General features: G+C 35.9%; 1 protein-coding gene across 4 annotated transcripts in view; it reads right to left on the minus strand.

The window, feature by feature from the left end:
• Positions 1-19,416, minus strand: part of LOC150088917 (FYVE, RhoGEF and PH domain-containing protein 2-like) — a 227,575-nt gene that overhangs the window by 79,376 nt on the left and 128,783 nt on the right. For all 4 annotated transcript variants that reach the window (XM_090369721.1, XM_090369723.1, XM_090369722.1 and 1 more), the window contains 3 exons: positions 16,012-16,198; positions 15,501-15,754; positions 11,434-11,590 (listed from right to left, as the gene is read on the minus strand). In XM_090369721.1, coding sequence (XP_090225847.1) covers positions 11,434-11,590; positions 15,501-15,754; positions 16,012-16,198 — 598 coding nt within the window. The remainder of the gene's footprint in view (positions 1-11,433; positions 11,591-15,500; positions 15,755-16,011; positions 16,199-19,416) is intronic.

A 19,416-nucleotide genomic window follows, 5' to 3' on the forward strand; every position in this document is an offset into this window, starting at 1 on the left:
TCAATATAGCAGATGCTGTTTTCCCGAATTGTGGTTGCTAGGAAGGAGGTTTCTGTTAGGTGCTTGAATTCAGCTTGGAGGCCATTGTGGCCTGACGCTTTGACTCCAAGGAACTTTGAAGGCTTTCAACAGTTGGAGGAAGAACCTGTTATGCAGAAAATTGTGTGTCTGGACAGTTCCATGAGCCTGGAGATCAATGAGGAGGACATGGAGGAATTGGTGGAGGATCACAGGAAGGAGATATCTTTTGAGGAGCTAGCAAAGCTTCACAATGCAGAGGCACTGAAGAAGAGGAAAGTTTTTGGGGACAAGAAGGACGAGGAAAAAAGTCAGCATTCCAGCTGAGGACCTCAAATAGGTGTTCTCTTGTTGGAATAAACTGTCCAAACTTATAAAAGATTATCACCCAGATATTGCCACTGTGGAAATGGGCCTTAATCATTTTAATGGCACCTTGATGGCCCCCCCTTTGGAGGATCCAAAAATCCAGGATAGAGCAGTCAACTCTGGATTCATTCTTCAAAAAGGTGGACAAATGCCCTCCACCTGATGAACCTCCAACAGGACAGTCACCCAAGATGAGTAGGAATGATGACTCCTCTCCTTCCACCCTATGCGATTTTTTATGATTTTTATTAGGGAAAGTTTTTGTTTATATTTTCACTGGGGGAATATTGTTTATGCTTTTTATGTGCGAAAGATTTATGCTTTTATTATGGAAAGTTCAATTATAGTTTTCACTAAGGAAAGATTGTTTATCCTTTTCAAGTGCGTTAGATTGTTTATGCTTTTCAAATTTTATGTACAGTGTATAAAAGTTAAATACATTAATTTTATATTTTTTTACACTTATATTTTTCATTCTATATTATATTTTTCCTGTTTAAATCGTTGTATTAGATGATAACTTTGCTCTAGACTGTGGGCCTGGAAAAGATTACCCCTAAATACATATATTTCAATGTATTCTAGAATGAACAGATACTATAACAAATGATGTTCTACAACCAATTACATTCATTCTAGCATATCCCACTGTGTATATATAACACACACACACACACACACACACACACACACTGTGCTGCCACTTTATTAGGTACACACACCTAGTAGCAAGTTGAGCCTCCTTTAGCCTTCAAAAGGGCCTGAATTTGTCTAGGCATGGATTGAACAAGATGCTGAAAATGTAGGAATTGAGTACCATGCAGACATTAGTGTGTCACACAGTTCCTTGAGCTTCAACGGGGGTTTTAGGCCTGCAGCGAACAGCCCTTTCCAGGTCATTCCAAAGATGTTCAACAGGATTGAGATCCGTGGACTGAGCGGGCCACTGCAGCAAAGAAAAGTCATTGTCATGTTCCTGAAATCATTCCATAGTGATTCGGGCTTTGTGCACTGGTGCATTATTCTGCTGGAAGTAACCATCTGACTGAGCATAAACTGTCAACATAAACAGATGCACTTGGTCAGCAATGATGTTTAGGTAAGATGCAGCATTCAGACATGAATTTACGGGTATCAATGGACTCAATGTGTGCCAAGAAAACATTCCCTACACCAGTGGTCTCAAATTGGCGGCCCACATCCGGCCCCCGAAGCAATTTTACGCGGCCCGCATCCGGCCCCCGAAGCAATTTTACACGGCCCGCGAATACATTTCAATTATATTTGTTGTAAATACGGTGCTTATAATTTTAGAGACATAGAGATATAGACTGAGCTTATGTGTGCGACTGCTATTGAAGGAAAAAGAGATAGAATGAATAGGTTGGGGCTTTGTCTTTGTCACTGTATGCTTGTATGCCAGATCACGTGACTGGGGTAAGGTGGGAGAACTTCCCACGTCGGTACAATCAGTAAATTTAGTTCGCCAGCTGACAGTTGGTGGCGCTTCAGTATTGTGGTGTTTCCGATTTTTTCTATTGAGTTGGTACTTCTGATATATATTTTCCTTGAGTCAGTCAGGCTCCAGTTCATATTGCTATATAGATGGAGACAAACTGACGTACGGCCCGTCAGCTGCTTTCAGATCGTGCATTTGGCCCGCATGCAATTTGAGTTTGAGACCACTGCCTTACACCATAACACTGCCCCCACCACCTTGCACAGTAGTCGTCAGACATGATGGGTCCATAGATTCACGTTGTTTTCGCCAAATTCTGAGCCTTCCATCAACATGATGCACTAGGAACTTCGACTCATCAGACCAAGCAACTGTTTTCCAACCCTCGATAGTCCAGTGCTGGTGTTGCTGTGCCCACAGGAGGCATGCTCTCTTGTTCTTTATTGATAACAAAGGTACACAATGTGGCCGTCGGCTGTTGTAGCCCATTCATGACAAAGTGTGACTAGTGGTCCGTTGCGATATTTTGTTCTGCGCACCAAGGTTGTATTCTGAAGTGATGTGCGACATTGTGGCCCGTCTGCTTGCTTGCACAATTCTAGCCATCTTCCTCTGATCTCTCTCATCAACAAGTGATTTTCTTCCACAGGAGAGCTGTTCAGAGGATGTTTCATGTTAGTTGCACCATTCTCAATACACCCTTGAAACTGAGGTGCATGAAAAGTTCAGGAGAACTGCTGTTTCAGAGATGCTTTGTCCAGCATGCCTTGCACCTGCTACCATGCTAGATTCGAAGTCCATTAGATCACTCCTTTTCCCCATACTTGCTACGGTTTGTACACTTAACTGATACTAGAAAGGTAGTTCTGCTGCATTTATATCCACAACTGTGGTCATGTGAGTGCAATGTGGGACAAACCATTTGTGTGCATAGCAGGGGTGTGCCTAATAAAGTAGCAGCACAGTGTGTATATATAGTATTTCCATTCTATGTATTAGTCTCCTTAGAAATATAAAGACTAAAACTAGACAATAACTATATTATTAGCGGGACTTTTGTTCATTTGTTATAACCAGCCCACCTAATAAAACCAAAGTACAGTGGACCCTCGCTTTATGATATTAATCCATTCCAGAGACAACATCATATCATGAAAATATCGTAATATGAACCCAATAACACATTGTTCTTTGGTAACTCGTTCCAAGACCTCAAAAAACTTTTTTTTACTATATAATTAAGCTATTTATCTCTCTAAAGAGAGATTTTTATAATGGAAATTGTAAACACTGTTACTAGTTGAGAGGAAGGACCAGTCCTCCTTCCTCTCAGCCAGTAACCCCAGCCCATTGTAACATGATCACTTGTTAGTGGAATCAGCTGCTTTAATTAAAAAAAAAAAAAAAAAAAAAATTCAAATCATTAAAATGCACTACACTTTCATCTTTATCATATGTTCGGCTATAAGAATTAATTTTGAATGCCTTTGTGATATCTTTCTAAAGAACATTTCTGGAGTTGACTACCATAAAACAAAAACAAATTTGCACTTTCCGGTTTATTGGGCTTTCTGTAAGCGCAATCTATTATAAATAGGTAGTAAACTCTCTTATTTCATTTGTGATAATACCAATAGCTGGAATTCTGTGGGCTTTTACATTATTATGGAAATGTGTTTCCCCTTCCATGAAATCTTCAATCATACAAAAAAAAAAAAAAAAAAAAAAAATATTCAGAATTTTCTCTGCATTCCTATTTTTTTAATTATAGCTTCGTAAACTAGTTACTCCATATCTCTCTTGCATGTGTCAGTTGCAATTTGTGCATGCTGTGTTCTTTGTTATTGATTGCTTATCTTTTTTACTGTTTTAAATTTTACGAACAAAAAAAAAAAAAGTCAATGAACAGAAATAAGAATTAGTTATTATGTACATTACAGTATTAATAAAGCTACGTACATAAGCATAAATTTATTTTTATTTTGCTAACCTGTGGAAAATAATTCTTCCGATTTTCACATATCGTTTAATTTTGTTAATTAGTAAGGTAATAAAGTATAAATTTGCACTTTATATCTCTATTTTTATAGCCTACGGATAATATTCCTCTTATTTTTACTGATTAGAACCACCGTTCAATAGAATTAAAATTCAATTCGCAAATGTGATCACAATGACCGCACTTACTAATATCATATAGTGAACAGTATTTTATTATGGAGAGTCCATCGTAAAGTGATTTGATCGTACAGTGAACCAATTGTAAATCAGTGGTCCACTGTATGTAAAACAAACTATAAAGCTCTTCTCACGTAGCCAGTCCAATAACAAGTTACATATCAGTATTATTACCACTGTCATTAATTGCAATTACACTAAATATTTGAAGTAAATTAATTTACAAGTACTACTGTAAGAGAGTATATGTACAATACAAGTGCTCAAAGTGAGTCTACAGACCCAAAAGAGCAGATGTGAGCCATTAGGCTAAAGAACCTATAAAGACTAAGACAGCCTGTGCTGGTTTACTTCATTATACCTTATAAACATAATTAGCAAAAATTTTTATTATAATATTCTTACAATTGGTAATTTTTTATTTTTTCATTATTATTTTATTTTAATTTTTCATTTAATTTTTTCATTTTTGTTTTATTTCAACATTTCTTTAATATAAATTCTAAAATTTGTAATTCTATGTTTCTTTATCATAATCTAGTTCTCTATTTCATACCATTCTAACTTCTTACTGTAATACCAGGATCCCTTACTAAAGGGTCGGGCAGTTACGCTCCCGATATATCTAAAGTACCTTTATTAGAAGCTATTTTCTTTGCTTTTCACTTTCTAACTCTAAATTTTTATACCTCAAGATCTATTAGAGCAATTAGAGGGAAACTGAGGTGCTATGGCTTTCCTTATTCTTACCTCCTTTCCCCTTATGTCAGCATACGCTTTCTTTTGCACATGAATATAATAAATATACCACAACTGAAATGATATTTATTGTTGGCTCTCATTTTTTGTATTACTTGTTTCAAATGTATTTAAAATATAGATTACCTTAATGCCTATAATTTTGATAATTTGGACTTAGTGAAACAGGCAGATAACAAACAGAAACAGATAGCCTTGCTAATTATTGATTGGATATATTGAATGGTGCTAGCTCTTGAAAATACACCTTTCAAGGTATCCTAATATGGATAAGTCTCAATCATTATTTTATATTTTTATTATTTTATTGCTAATTATATGTTTATTTATAGGGTACAACAAAGTAAATCAGCACAGGCTATCTTAGTCTGTATAGGTTCTTTTGCCTAATAGCTCACTTCGTATCATACATCTCTTTTGGATCTGTAGACCCACTTTCAGCACTTATATTGTACATATACAGGGGGCCCCCGGTATCAGAGTCCCCACAGTTATGAGGATTTGAAAATTAAAGAATTAAAGCTTTTTTCCCTTGAGAAAATTGACCAAGCACTTGAATATTTTTTGTGAGAACAATCTTCTTCATGATCATGCAACAAATGTTAAGCACAAAGTTAAAGACATAACTAAATGCTACGACACAATTTTATCAGAAAAAAAAAAATGACCAAAAATAAAAAAAAAACGCACACGAACAACTCTAGATTCATTCTTTATTCATACAACTGAAAAATAGTGTAACTTCAATAAACCTGACATTGTGTAACATATTATAATAAAAAAAAAGTCTAATAAAATGATTCTCATTTTTCAGTTCCTTCATCCATTTTTTACTATGTACATATACATAATATCGGTGTAGATACACCATATCTACTCATCTTTCACAAAGAGTTGCCCACGTATTGCACTACCTCAAATAAGTAACACTTCACTTGCAATACCAAGGTACCTGCGCACCCTCCGATGAAAAGCCAACTAGTTTTGAAACAGTACCATCTGGGTGGTGGTGTCCACCAATAATAAGTAACAATAGTCTTCTCTATCAGTGAAGCATTACTTATTTGAGGTAGTGCAATACATGGGCAACTCGTTGTGAAGGATGAGCACAATGAGATACAGATGAAATGATGCTTTTCACACTATCATCTTTAAGATGATATTAGTTGTTATTTGGTTTTTAGGAACATTAGCAACTAAGGCCATATTGCTCCAGGGATATGCTGTGGTCATTCCCTGACCTTTCCGCATCCTCCATATTTGGTGGCTCGCGGGCTCGAACCCCGGTCTAATCAAGAAGCGTATGCTATGCACTGCTGCTCCTGCCCACAGAGGCGCCTCATCTTTAAGAGTTGTCTATGATGTATCTACACCGATATTATATAGAATCTTAAAATATTATTACTAGTTTCATTTAATTTTATTTAAATAATAAACATTATGAAAATTGGTTCCCGTTTTAAGTGGAATTTTCTGGAACCAATTATCCTTGGATAACGAGGATCCTCTGTACACTTTTACAATAGTAATTAGATTACAGACTGATGTAATGTTTAATCAATAATTTGATGGCATTAATCTGATCTGATATACATTTTCCACTCTTCCATTATTTCATAATAGATATATATATATATATATATATATACACACACACACACACAAACTCACTCTCTGGAAGAGTCTCATGAGAGAGAACTTTAATATTACTAATGGCATCATTTAGTTTACTCAATTAATTTAAACCCTTAAACATTTCAATCAGGTCCCCTCACACGTTCCTAGTTTCCAGCTGCTGCAGAAATAGCCTTTCTTGGTAAGAGAACTCTTTTTGTGCCCTAAACTAATCTTGTTGCTCTTCTCTGCACCCATTCCAATAGATCAACATCCTTTCTAAACTGGGGCTTCAGACATGTATGAAGTACTTTATACAATGGATAATCACCACTCCAGAACAAACAGACACATGACAACAGTAACTAAATTCTTCAGACAGCTCCTCAGTGATCTTTTACACTGACAGGAGATCTTTATTACTCAACCAGATTCCAGGACCACAGTACACAGAAAATCATGGAAGAGATTCCTTTTTCCTCTTTCCCAGTGAAAAACTTCTTCTGTTCTTTTCACGTCCCTTAATTTTTAATAATTTTTTGTATCACAATATCATATTGAAAATCCTTTAGTAAAGAATGCTAATCTATACTGTTCAAATATTTTCTCTAATACAATATAAATTATTTATTGTCAGTTAGATTACATTAAATTTTATCTTTCTTGAATGAAGAGAGAGAAGCTTTCCTCAGTCTTAGTTATACTCTTGCATTATGACCTTCAAAAACATAGATCAAAGCTTACCATTATATCATAATTGGGAAAAATAAATTCTCTGCTAAATCAAAATCATGACAAACCAGAGCAGCAAAGCAAAAGGCTCAAGCTAATGGGAGTGCTGTGGCTCAAAAGAGAACTGAGGGGGGACAGTTGCCTCTGAATCACAGCCTTTTGAAATGCACTGCTTGTTTGATGTTTGTGGAGCAATCAGAAACGAGACTTGATATTGCCAAGGGGAATGTTTTTGTGTGTGTGCGCGCACGCACAATGTAAGGAGTTTGAGGAAATCAGGCACCAGCTCAGCATTGTTATGAGGCTGTGGCTCAAAAGAGAACTGAGGGGGGACAGTTGCCTCTGAATCACAGCCTTTTGAAATGCACTGCTTGTTTGATGTTTGTGGAGCAATCAGAAACGAGACTTGATATTGCCAAGGGGAATGTTTTTGTGTGTGTGCGCGCACGCACAATGTAAGGAGTTTGAGGAAATCAGGCACCAGCTCAGCATTGTTATGAGCCTACACGAGAGCTTGAAGGACAGGGTGAATGTCCTCAAAGGATTTAAATTGAGGGGCCCATCAAGTTCTCAGCTGCCCACATCAAAGCCAGAGTGTGCACTTGAACATCGTGCAACACAGCAGCAACTTGCAAGACAGAATGCACTGGTCCCAAAGGTACTAGTTGTGGTCGGTGACTATTGTCAGGGAAACGGGGAACATATTGTGCAAAAAGGATAGGTGAAACAGGACCATGGCATGTCTGCCAGGGGCAAAGGTTGATGATGTTGTAGAGCAGATATCTTTTAAGGGCACAAAAGGTGATATTGTTGTAGACGTTGGCACTAATGATATTAAGAGTAGGAGACTGGGGGAATTACTTAACAAGTACAGGTCAATGTTGAAAAAAAGTCGTGAGTTAAGGTTGAATTTGAAACTGTCTGCAATTCTGCCCAGACACGATAAGAGGGAGTATATGATGAGTGCCTCGTTAATCAATTCAGCCCTAGAGAGATTGTGCAAGGTTCAAGGGGTAGAATTTTTCTCAGAGTGGTCTGTGCTTGTTAACAGGAGACTGCTTCTACAGTGATGGGATACACTTAAATAGAAAGGGTGCAAGAATATTTGCCGATGCTATCGAGGCAGTGTTAGGGGATCAGAAAACTGCTAGCTGGGAAGGATACAAGGACTAATAGATCAACAGTAGCCACTGGCAGAGGTGAAAGTGATTCTTGCACTGCTTCTATTGGAATGAGCAGCAGCCTGAAAAACAAGGTGCAGCAGATTCCAGAGACTGCTGGGAGTCATTGCAGAAGAAGTAAATACTTTGGCTGTGTTAGCAGAGAATAGGAACAGGTGCATGTATATTTGTATGTACACCAATGCTAGGAGTTTGGTAAGTAAATTTGATGAATTTGAGGTGTTCATCAAAACATCAAAAGGCAGATATTGTTGGGATATCAGAGACTTAGTGTCACACAGATATAAGGAACACAGAACTGGAATTTGGGGAGTACAATGTGTACAGGAAGAATAGATAGGATAGCAAGGGAGGAGGGGTTATGCTATTAGTTAAAAAACACAAAATCCAAGGAAGTACAGCCAGTCAACATGGTTGGACAGTGCAGTGTCAAGTCAGTTTCGTGTGACATAAGCACTGGGAAAGCACAATTGACAGAAGTGTGTTATAGGCCTAATGACTCTGGTGAGTATAATAAACAACTCTACAGAGAAATAGAGTGGGCTAGTAAATCAGAGTGTCTTATCATGGGTGATTTTAAATTTCCCAGATATTGACTGGAATTTGTGGATTGGTCACACACAGGCACACACACCTTTTGTGGATTTAATGGATGATTGTTTTCTACAGCAGCATGTTCAGGAGGCAACTAGAGGGAGTAATACTCTTGATCTGATTATCAGTAGTGATTATTCATGCATTAAGAATCTGCAGATAAAGGAACCACTAGGTGGCAGTGATCACAATGTGCTGAAGTGGGATTTACTCAAAGAGGTAACTACCATCAGGGGTAAAAGGAAGGGATTTTGCTTTCGTAAAAGGTGACTACAGTGGGACCAACTGATGATGTTACCAACAGCAAATTCTAAATGGGAAGCATTCAAAGAATTAATCTTGGAAGTTACTAGGCTTTTTATACCATCTAAGAAATATTGTTCAAGGTTTAGGCCTAAATGGATGATAGATGAACTAATGAATGGAATACATAAAAATTAACAAGTGACACTGAAGCCTATGATAGATATAAGCTGGTCTGTAACCAAGTCACAAAGAAGGTTAGGTTGGCAAAGGCAGATTAAGAGAAATCTTTGGCAAAGGATGCAAAGAGTTCTTTACTTACGGAAACTCTAGAAGGAAGAGGATATATCAGATTGGTCCACTTGATATCAATGGTTCAACTGTTGATGATCCTGCTAAGGTAGCTAACAAACTAAATGAGTATTTTGCATCTACATTCACACATGAGGAGTTATTCAAGGAGGGGAATTTCAGAGGTGAATTGAACTCTGGCAGTGAGCTAGATGATTTTGTAATAACTGAGAGCAAAGTGGAGGAGAAATTGTTGAAAATAAACAAGAAAGGCACCTGGGGTGGATGGGATCTATCCAGTTATATTAAAGGAGGAAGTAAAGGCAGTAAGTAAACCCTCAGCCATAATTATGAGAGCTTCCTTGGAGTCAGGAGAGGTACCCATGGACTGGAGATGTGCAGGTGAGATCCCAATTCACAAAGGACGATCAAAGGGCGACTCAAGTAATTACACACTTGTTAGTTTAACTTCTGTTCCAGGGAAATTAATGGAAGCAATGGACAGAGAGTGGTAATCAATGGACACTGCTCTTCGTGGACTAATGATATTAGTGGAGTCCCCCAGAGTTCACTGTTCGGTCCATTGTTGTTTTCTGTATTTATTAATGATACTGATGATGGTATATCATCAGGCTTAATGTCCACGTTTGCAGACAATACGGAGGTCGGCAAGGGTTGTTAATGACACTAATGACAACATGCTGCTGTAACTGGATCTAGAAAAGTTGAACAGATGGGCTGAGAGGTGGCAACTGAAGTTTAACATTGACAAATGTAAAGTACTGCATATGGGAAGCAGTAACCCCAGAGTAATGTATCAACTGTGTGGTACTACATTGACAGTGGTATAGAATGAAAAGGACCTGGGGGGGGAGTAATTGTGCAGGCAGATATGAAGTTTTCTGAGCAGTGCAGATGGTCTGCAAGAGTAGCTCATGGTGTTTTGTTAATGATATACAGGAATTTTTCTAGCAGCGATAAGGAGGTGATTACCCCCAGGGGCTCACATCTGGTGAGTACAGTCTTGGCACACCCAGAGTCCCAAGCCAGATATCATCATTCTTCTCTTTCTTGGTGATTCCCTTTTGACTCTCTCTCTCTATCTCTCAGGGTAACTCGGGAATTTTTTTTGGCTGGTGCAGCACAAGCCTCGGGCTTCCTTGCACCATATAGCTAGTAATAATAATATCCCCTTGTATAAGGCAATGGTCAGGCCACACCTTCAGTACTGTGTACAGGTCTATTGGCCTCATTTTAAGGATGTAGAGCTGCTGGAACGAGTACAGAGAAGGGCAACAAGATTAGTGAATGGAACAAAGGGTTGCTCTTACAATGACAGGCTTAAGTTTTGCAAATTACAGTGTCTGGAGACTAGGCATCTGCAAGGTGATCTGATTGAGGTGTATAAAGCCTTGAATGGTTTGAGCATGCTTAATGCTCATGGGATTTTTCCTCTTGCTTAGAATAATCATCTGAGAGGATATAAATTCAAATTGAGGAAAGACAGTTGTAGGATAGATGTGCAGAAATTTGCCTTTAGCTGGTGGGTGGTTGATTTCTGGAACAAACTTCCATTTGTCATTGTAGAAGTTAATAGCTTAAATAGATTCAAAGCAGAATTAGACAAACATTTGGAGCGAGTGGATGAGTGAAATGAGAAGGGTTTTTTTTTTTATTTTTTGTTTGGCTGATACTATATAAACTTGCTTTCTTGTATCATGTGCCTTTACTAATGCAAGACAGAATTATGCTACAAGTTAAGGATATACTATTTTTTTATTTTTAATACAGAGCAATTCAAATAACGAGTGACAAAACTGTAAACCAAAGGACACCTCTACATCCATTGATTTGTAATGTTTAGTCTTCTGCCATTTTTAGAAGTGTTCTGCGCTAATAACATGTTATTAACAAAAGCTGAATGCTGCAAAAGTGAAAATTTTTAAAAGAAATTTTACAGACAAATTTAAATGTCTAATTCTGAAGTCTACTTACATGGATCTCATCCATTAGTTGAGCAAAGCGACTCTGTTTCTGATACCACAGATTAATTAAACTCATAGCATTATCATAATTTTTCACATATTCTGTATACATCTTCAAAAAGGGAGCAAAATTCTTCATAATATCCCCTATTCTTCTTTCACACTCCCTACAACAAAAACAAACTTTTTTTAGAATCATACATAAATATGGGCATGTTATGTTAAAATACTTTTAACATACAAACAAAAAGCCAAAAATAGTGAAATTTCTAAAATAACAAAATTTCAAAAGTGAAAATTTTATTACTGTTGTTGTTATTTGGTTTTTTAGGAGCATTAGCAACTAAGGCCATATTGCTCCGGTGCGGTGGTCATTCCCTGACCTTTCCGCATGTTCCGTATTTGGTGGTGACGGGCTCGAACCCCGGTCTAATCAAGAAGGGTGTGCTACGCACTGCTGCTCCTTCCCACCTGGCTACGGAGGCGCCTCAAAAGTGAAAATTTTATTACTAGTATATCCTATATCAAAATGCCTTCCAAGTCTAATGGCACTTCTCTAGTTGTTCTTAAAGCATGGGCTGTAGATTCTCTTGTTTTGTGTTGCCATTTTAAACTCTTTCTCTTATTTTTTGGTGCTGGTGTTTTATTATCTGGCATAGAAATGACCACAACCACCCAATTTCTAAACCTTTCATTTAATTAATGAAATATGTTTCTCACTTCATCCACCTATGCATATTGAGAGAAAAATGCATACTGGCTTTTGAAATTTCGAAAAACATAAGATTTTGCTAATCTGATTATGTCTGGATGGCAAAAAAGGTATCTAAAATAAGCTCTGTGCCTATGTTCATTTTCTGCCATTTACACGACTCTGGTCACTCAATACAAGACATTAATGGATTGCTATGTATTTTCAAAAGTCTTGACTGATGCTAGAGTATCTCAAGCTTCTGCTGTTGATTTTATCTATTCTTTTTCCTTCTGTATATCAAAGTTCATCAATCAATTGCAAAACTGGCCATAATAACAGTAGGCAACACTTTTTCTTGGCTGAAAAACCTTATGTACTAACAACCACAACATTTCACTGCCACCTCAAACTCCTTATGCAATCAAACCTCTCAAATTTGGAAATTCATTATCTAGCACCACTTGTATTCCAAGTATATTTAGGAAAATAGATGACACAGCAAACCATCCAAGAATCAGCAGATTTGGTTCTGTGATTTACAACTCTTCTACTGGATACTCATTTTTGAGTACACAAATTAGTAATCTGCATAATTCGGAAATGACATTTTACCTCATAAGTTCACACATCATACTGTGGCAACGTACTTTCGTACAAAATTCCATTCACTTGTTATCAATTATTCAACAAACTACTATTGCAATTTTTCAATTGTATCTCATCTTTTGTCCAACGGTGTACTTGAATGCTATGAGAGGCAAGAAACATTCTCAAAGCTCTTTCTCTTGAGATAAGAGATCCCAAGGGGAATATCATCAGAATGTTTGTAAGCTCTAATTCGCTGTGTCTATTAGTATTATTTATAATTAATTTTCTTGTTTCAAGTTTAGGAGAAATCAAGATCCTATCAAAAATAACTCCTGAAGAGAAGGGGAAAATTTAGATTAGTGATACAAAATAGTTTGTCATAGTTTCAAGACATTTCCATGAGAAATGAAGTAGTCAGCTCTAAAAATAGATAGATGCACAAATGGATGGAATAATATGAAGGCATTGTACTGCACAGCCAATTTCCTGAAGTCAGAATAAATCTTGTGAAAAAATAACTCTTCATTAACTGCTTACAAAAAAGTAACAAGAAAACTATTTAGGACAATACAAACTTTCCAGACTTCTTTGTCCATTGAACCCATCATACAAACTGAGTTTAAAGCCCACATATTGCATGACAGCAATTTTTAAAGGAAGATCTTGATAAGCACTTGTCAGGTTTAAGTGAAAGAACAAAATTAGAACATTTTTTATAAAAGCTCACATTTATTGATGATGAGATCATTTCATATATTAAGAGTAAACAGCAAGAGCTGCTGGTGAATAAAACAATTATTTATTTTATTTTTTGAACTATGACAAGCAATTTGTACCAAAAAATTGCTAAAGCATTTTATTACATAGTTATAAGAAGCTGATATTCCAAGGAATATCTTTAATTTTAATCCCAGCATGGAAGACCATGTTTAGGGAAGGTCATGCCTGACCAATTTGGTAAAATTGCTATGATGTAGGCATTACACAGTTGGATGTAGGTAACAATTTTGACATTACATATATATCTATATTTTAGTAAAGCTTTTGATATGGTCCCTCATGGAAGGCTGCTATATAAACTAGCATTACTGGTAAGATTCTAAACTACATTGCAGGCCAAGTAAAAGTTAGGAAACAGAGGGTTGTCATAAACTGCCAGTATTCAGGATGGACAGCCTAAAAAATAGGATTTCTCAGGGACCATATCAAAACATCGGTTTCTCTCCTATTCCAAATTTTCATAAGAAAACAAGATTTGTAAATGATATTGACAAATGTATCCAAGGTAAACTGTCAAATTTTTCTGATGATTTGGAAGTGGAACTGGCAGTCAACAATCTGAACTAGATAGGCTATGTTGCTTCAAAAAGACTTGGATCAGTTACATATATGGTCTGAAAAATGGTAACTAAAGTTTAATGTTTCTAAATGTCAGGTTTATGCATTTGGAAAACAGAAATCGTGGAATCACAAAAAAACTAAAAAGGGAGAGAGGAGCTAAAAGTGGTAGAAGACAAAAAAAAAAAAAAAAAAATATATATATATATATATACACACACACACATATATATATATACACACACATATATATATATACACACAGGTGTTATGATTCATTCTGACATGAAATGGCACCTCCGTAGCTGAGTGGGCAGGAGCAGCAGTGTGTTTACCACATGCTTCTTGATTAGACCGGGATTCGAGCCAGTGACCACCAAAAATTAGAAAGGTCAGGGAATGACCACGCATATCCCCGGAGCAATACGGCCTTAGTTGCTAATGCTCCTAAAAACCAAAATAACAACTGACATGAAATTATCCGTGCAGTGTAAACAGACAGCTAGTGTCCCATCTATGCTTATAGAACCTTTGCTAGTAGGGAGAAGAAGTCATCATCCCTCTTTATAAGGCAATGGTTAGACTGCATTTGCAATATTGTATTCAGCTCTAGACCGCATCTAAAAAGAAGATACAGAACTTTCAGAGGAGGGTGACCAGATTGGTGATGAGTGCAAGGTAATGTGCATATGAAGAATGGCTTAGAAGACATGGACTATCAAGTTTGACAACCAGACATTAATGGGAGATCTGAGGTTTATAAGGCACTGAAGGGATTGACTAAAACAAATGAGGTAGATCTCTCTATCTCACAGAGAAGACATAAACCATGGGACACTAATATAAAATCTCAAATAATAAAAGATTGGATCTCACAAAGTTCACCTGTGGACAGCAGGTTGTCAAACATTGGAATAAGTTGCCTCTTAATGTGGTGGAGGCAACAGGTCCGACTAAGTTTAAAGCAAAATTGGATGATTACCTTGCAGGAATGGAAATAATATGTAATATTATTATTTTATTTATTTTTGGCTGATACAGAGAAAGTTCATTTCCTTGCATCATTTGGCCTTACTGATACTAATATCTTGGTTTGTTACAAAGAGCAATCTTCCAAAAAGTTAGAGCAACTCCATACTCTGCTGGAAATATATATGCTTGACTATAAGCTAGAGTAACTGAAAGCATAAAACTTTTAATTTAATTCTTGGGGGAGGCAGATCATATTTTTGTTGTTACTGTTTTAAATGTTTCTTCATTCCTCTGTCAAGAAACTAGATTTCAGCAATGGTTCAGTTCCTCAGAAAGATATGAGTGAATGGCTTCGGGAAAGAAAAAAAAACAAACAAAACCATAATATTGAAGGTTTCTTCAAAGTAAGAAAAATATCAACAGCTTTCTTCCATTTCCTTTTAACTAGGATTTAAACAAAAATTCAAGTTAAATAAAATTCCTACCAGTTCTTCATTCGATCCTCCAATTGAGGCAGCAAAAAGTCATGATGAAGCTTATATATAGATTTTAGGCTAGTAAACATCTGTGACACTATATCGGTTGAGAACATTGGATGAGCACGATTTTCTTGGTCCACCCGGAATGCAAATACTTGGTCTAAAATATGCAAAATGGAAACATAAGTCCTCTCTGTTGTTAATAGCTCAGTAGCTATTTTGTGCAGAATCTGCTGGATCTTTTCTCTCTTGGTTTCATACTATATAAACAAGGTTACAAAAAATTATGAATTAAACAACTGTATTTTTATTCTGAAAAATCATTTTTACTGCTTATGGAATATGAATATGCAATAGTTACTATTATAATATTAAATGATAATTAATTTTGAAAGAGCAAATATGTTAACAAAAAAAAAAAAATTTTTAAATAAGATTGCATGAATATGGAAGGGGAAAAAGAAAAGAAAAAGAATCAAAAAATACTTAAATATTCAAAATTAACTGATAATCTTACCTCAATTGCTAACATGCACCCTGAGTCACTACGAGCATCCACATCTCTAACACTAGTATCGTCAAATTCACTGGGTTCACCAATTGTACTCGAAGCATCTTCTACGGATTCTTCTTCCTCATCTTCACTCTCAGATATACTTTCATATCCATGCTCGAATGTTTGAGTCACTTGCTCTGTGCTGAATCTGTAGTTAATATTATTTATCACTTTTAAATGTGACACTAAGATTATCATGTAAACAATTGTTTATTATGTAAACTTAAACACCAGCAGAAACTTGAAGTATACATAACTTAAGATTTTCCATAAATATAAAATTATTTTTATGTAAACTATAACAATCAGCCTGCTTAACTATAATTTGGTGACATTTCTAGATCCCATATGGAACCCTATCAACAATCTGGAATGAATAAATTTATGATAGGATTCCACACAAAAAAACTCTGCATGCAGATTCCAACAGGCTTGGAAGAGAAGTTTTATATTCTTCCTAATCTGTGAAATAGTGCTAGTATTAAAATGAAAGAATTAAACCAGGATGCAAAGCTTATATAGCATAATAATAATAGTAAAATAAATGAGATAAACTACAAAGTTTCAGGCACATTTTATCTCATCTTCCTTCAAATATTTATCTAATCCTGTTTATTTAACTCTGAGTATATAAGCTCTCTGCCTCTACAATGCTAGTTGATAATTTCTTCTAATAGCTGCTTACTCTTTGATTAAAAGGCACATTTTCATATGTTCAGTCTACAATTATCTTTCCTTATTTTTAAAGTAAGTCCCCTTATTTGAGTCATCCTAGAAAGTGAAAATGGCCTTAAAAACAATCTCAATCAGATCCTCTTGCCGATGCCTAGCTTCCAAGCTTTGCAGCTTATGGAACTGAAACTAAAACAAAACTAGTCTTGTTTCTTGCCTTTGCACCCTTTAAAGCAAGTCAAAATCCAGCAAGGTAATGTACCACTGTACCACTGACAGAACTTCACAATGGACTGTATTACCATCAAAGTCCTTTTCACCTTCAAGCACTGAGAGTGGTACTCCCCACTCAATAACTGAGAATTGATGCAGCCGAGATGAAGAACCTCGCATTTATTAGACCAGCAGAAATTTATAATTTTCAAACGTTTTGTTGTAGAAAATTCTTTGATTCTCATTGTTAACACCTGCTCAACTCAATATCAGCAAACTTTGACACTAATCTTGTAATACCATTAATTAAAATTAAAAACAAGGATCCTAGAACACATAAATGAGAAACCCCACTCCAAACACTGTTTGATTCAGAACACTGCCCATTTATTGTAACTATCTTCTATCAGAACCAACCCTTCATCCACTTAGAATTATTGATTTTTTAAAGATGAAGAGCAGCCAGAACAAGATCATCATCGATGAACAAGCTGCCCTCAAACTTTGCAACCCACCAAAAATTCTTCAAATGGCATATACCAGCTTCTCTGCAAGCTGTTTTAATATTTTTTTTGGATTTCTTTTGTACTTTTCCCTAATTTGAAACAAAACATGATGTAAACTTGCCAATCAGTAAAATCACCCATTTTAAGATGCAACAAAACACACTAAATACTCTATTCAAGATTAGTTAATTCGGACTGACTGCAAATAAATGAGTGATTCATTTGTTACTATGTCTAGATGAGTTCCAGAACACATTGCAACAAGTTTAAACTTGCTAAGACAGTGTAATTTTGAGATACAAAGTCAGTCCTCAAAACTTTTTGATCACATCTCATATATAAAGAATACACCTCATACAGAATGATGCATTTGCACTACAGTACATTCTTAATTATTTTGGGAAGATAACTGGACTGCAGATTAACCAGGGTCTACGATCTATGAAAGTCCAATTCAGATACCAAAAATTAATACATAAAATTTGTTACAGCTGCGATTTGTTTACATTTTCAATTTTCTAGTAGAAAAGACCCCTTGAATTTCTCAAAATCTCAACTCAACATTTGCTTTTTGAACAACTATTTCCCTCTAATTACATTTAAATGATTCTTCAGTTAAGTGCACAGATAATTCTTTGATTTTTGTACAAAAAACATCAGCTCATCAATAAACACAAAACAGGGATTAACATGAAAACCTACTGCTACATGTAACAACAAGGAAATACCACTCTCAATTTCAAGGTTATGCTTTGAAATTTACTTAGTACCATTTGCAGGAAAGTAAAACAAAGGAAAAGGCAAACTTCATTATTTGCCTTTTCAAAAAATATGTATGTATTATATTTTATGTTACATCTCGGGCTGTAGTATTCTTTTATAAATATGGACGGAATATGTGCATTTAATAAATTTACACTTTTGTCACATTTACAAAGTTTTCTTTCATTTTAAGAACTATCCAGGGTTTCAATTATCTGAATAAATTTATTTCCCAACCACTTCAGATAATCAAGTCTACCATACTTGTCACAGTATATAACTGTGACAAGTATGCAAGATAGTTCTCTCAACACCTCTCTGCACACAACCAATCAGCTATTCCCATATCTGAAATGGGGAAGCAAGTTTAACACATAGGTTCATTGTGTTAATTCCTGTAGCCAGTAAGTTGTTAATTACTTGAATAAGCTGAGGCCAAGAGTCTGAGAAATTCAAAGCTCAGCTGGATTGAGATCGATACTTACGAGAAAAGTGAAACACTATTTTTTCTTCTTTCTTTCTTTTTTTTTTTCTGGTATAAAAAAAGCCTGTGACTATACTTGAATTTAAAGGCAAGATAAACTTTGAGGAATTAGAAAACAGATATTACAGTTTACAAGTCTTAGGAAAGAAATTTAATATTTTTTAAATATTAAATTTCATTCTTATTCATTTATGTTTCCATAAATATTCCATATGCTTGCTTTCTCGCTTCATTAAACAGTTACCATTAGCATTACAAATGGCATCATTTGCCACTGCTAATGCTAACTGTGACAAACTAACATGACGATGAGATTTGAAGAAACAAGAATTCTCTGCAGTAGACCACAAGTTGGAAAACTTGTGAGTTTAACTGGAAGTTGTCATACAGATAGCTGCAACTGTCAACGAACAGGCTGCCTAGTGCTTGCAGCACTTCTAGCACACGTACACTTTCTTGAACTGTTAGAATTAGCAATAATAGTGGCATATGATGCAAGAAAGCAAGCTAATACAGCATCGATCAAAAAGAAAAAACTTCCATTTCCCCTATCCCTTCCCGACAATAGTTTGTTTAGTTCTTCCTTGAATTTATTTAAGGTATAAACTTCCACCACAACAGATGGAAGTTTGTTCCAGCAATCAACTACCCACTGGCTAAAGGTAAACTTCCTCACATCTATTCTCCAAACATCCTTCCACAATTTGAATTTATGCCCGCCTCATGTGC

This window comes from Mastigoproctus giganteus, chromosome 3 (genome assembly GCF_048544385.1).
Source record: "Mastigoproctus giganteus isolate SK-2022 chromosome 3, ASM4854438v1, whole genome shotgun sequence".
Lineage (NCBI taxonomy): Eukaryota > Metazoa > Arthropoda > Arachnida > Uropygi > Thelyphonidae > Mastigoproctus > Mastigoproctus giganteus.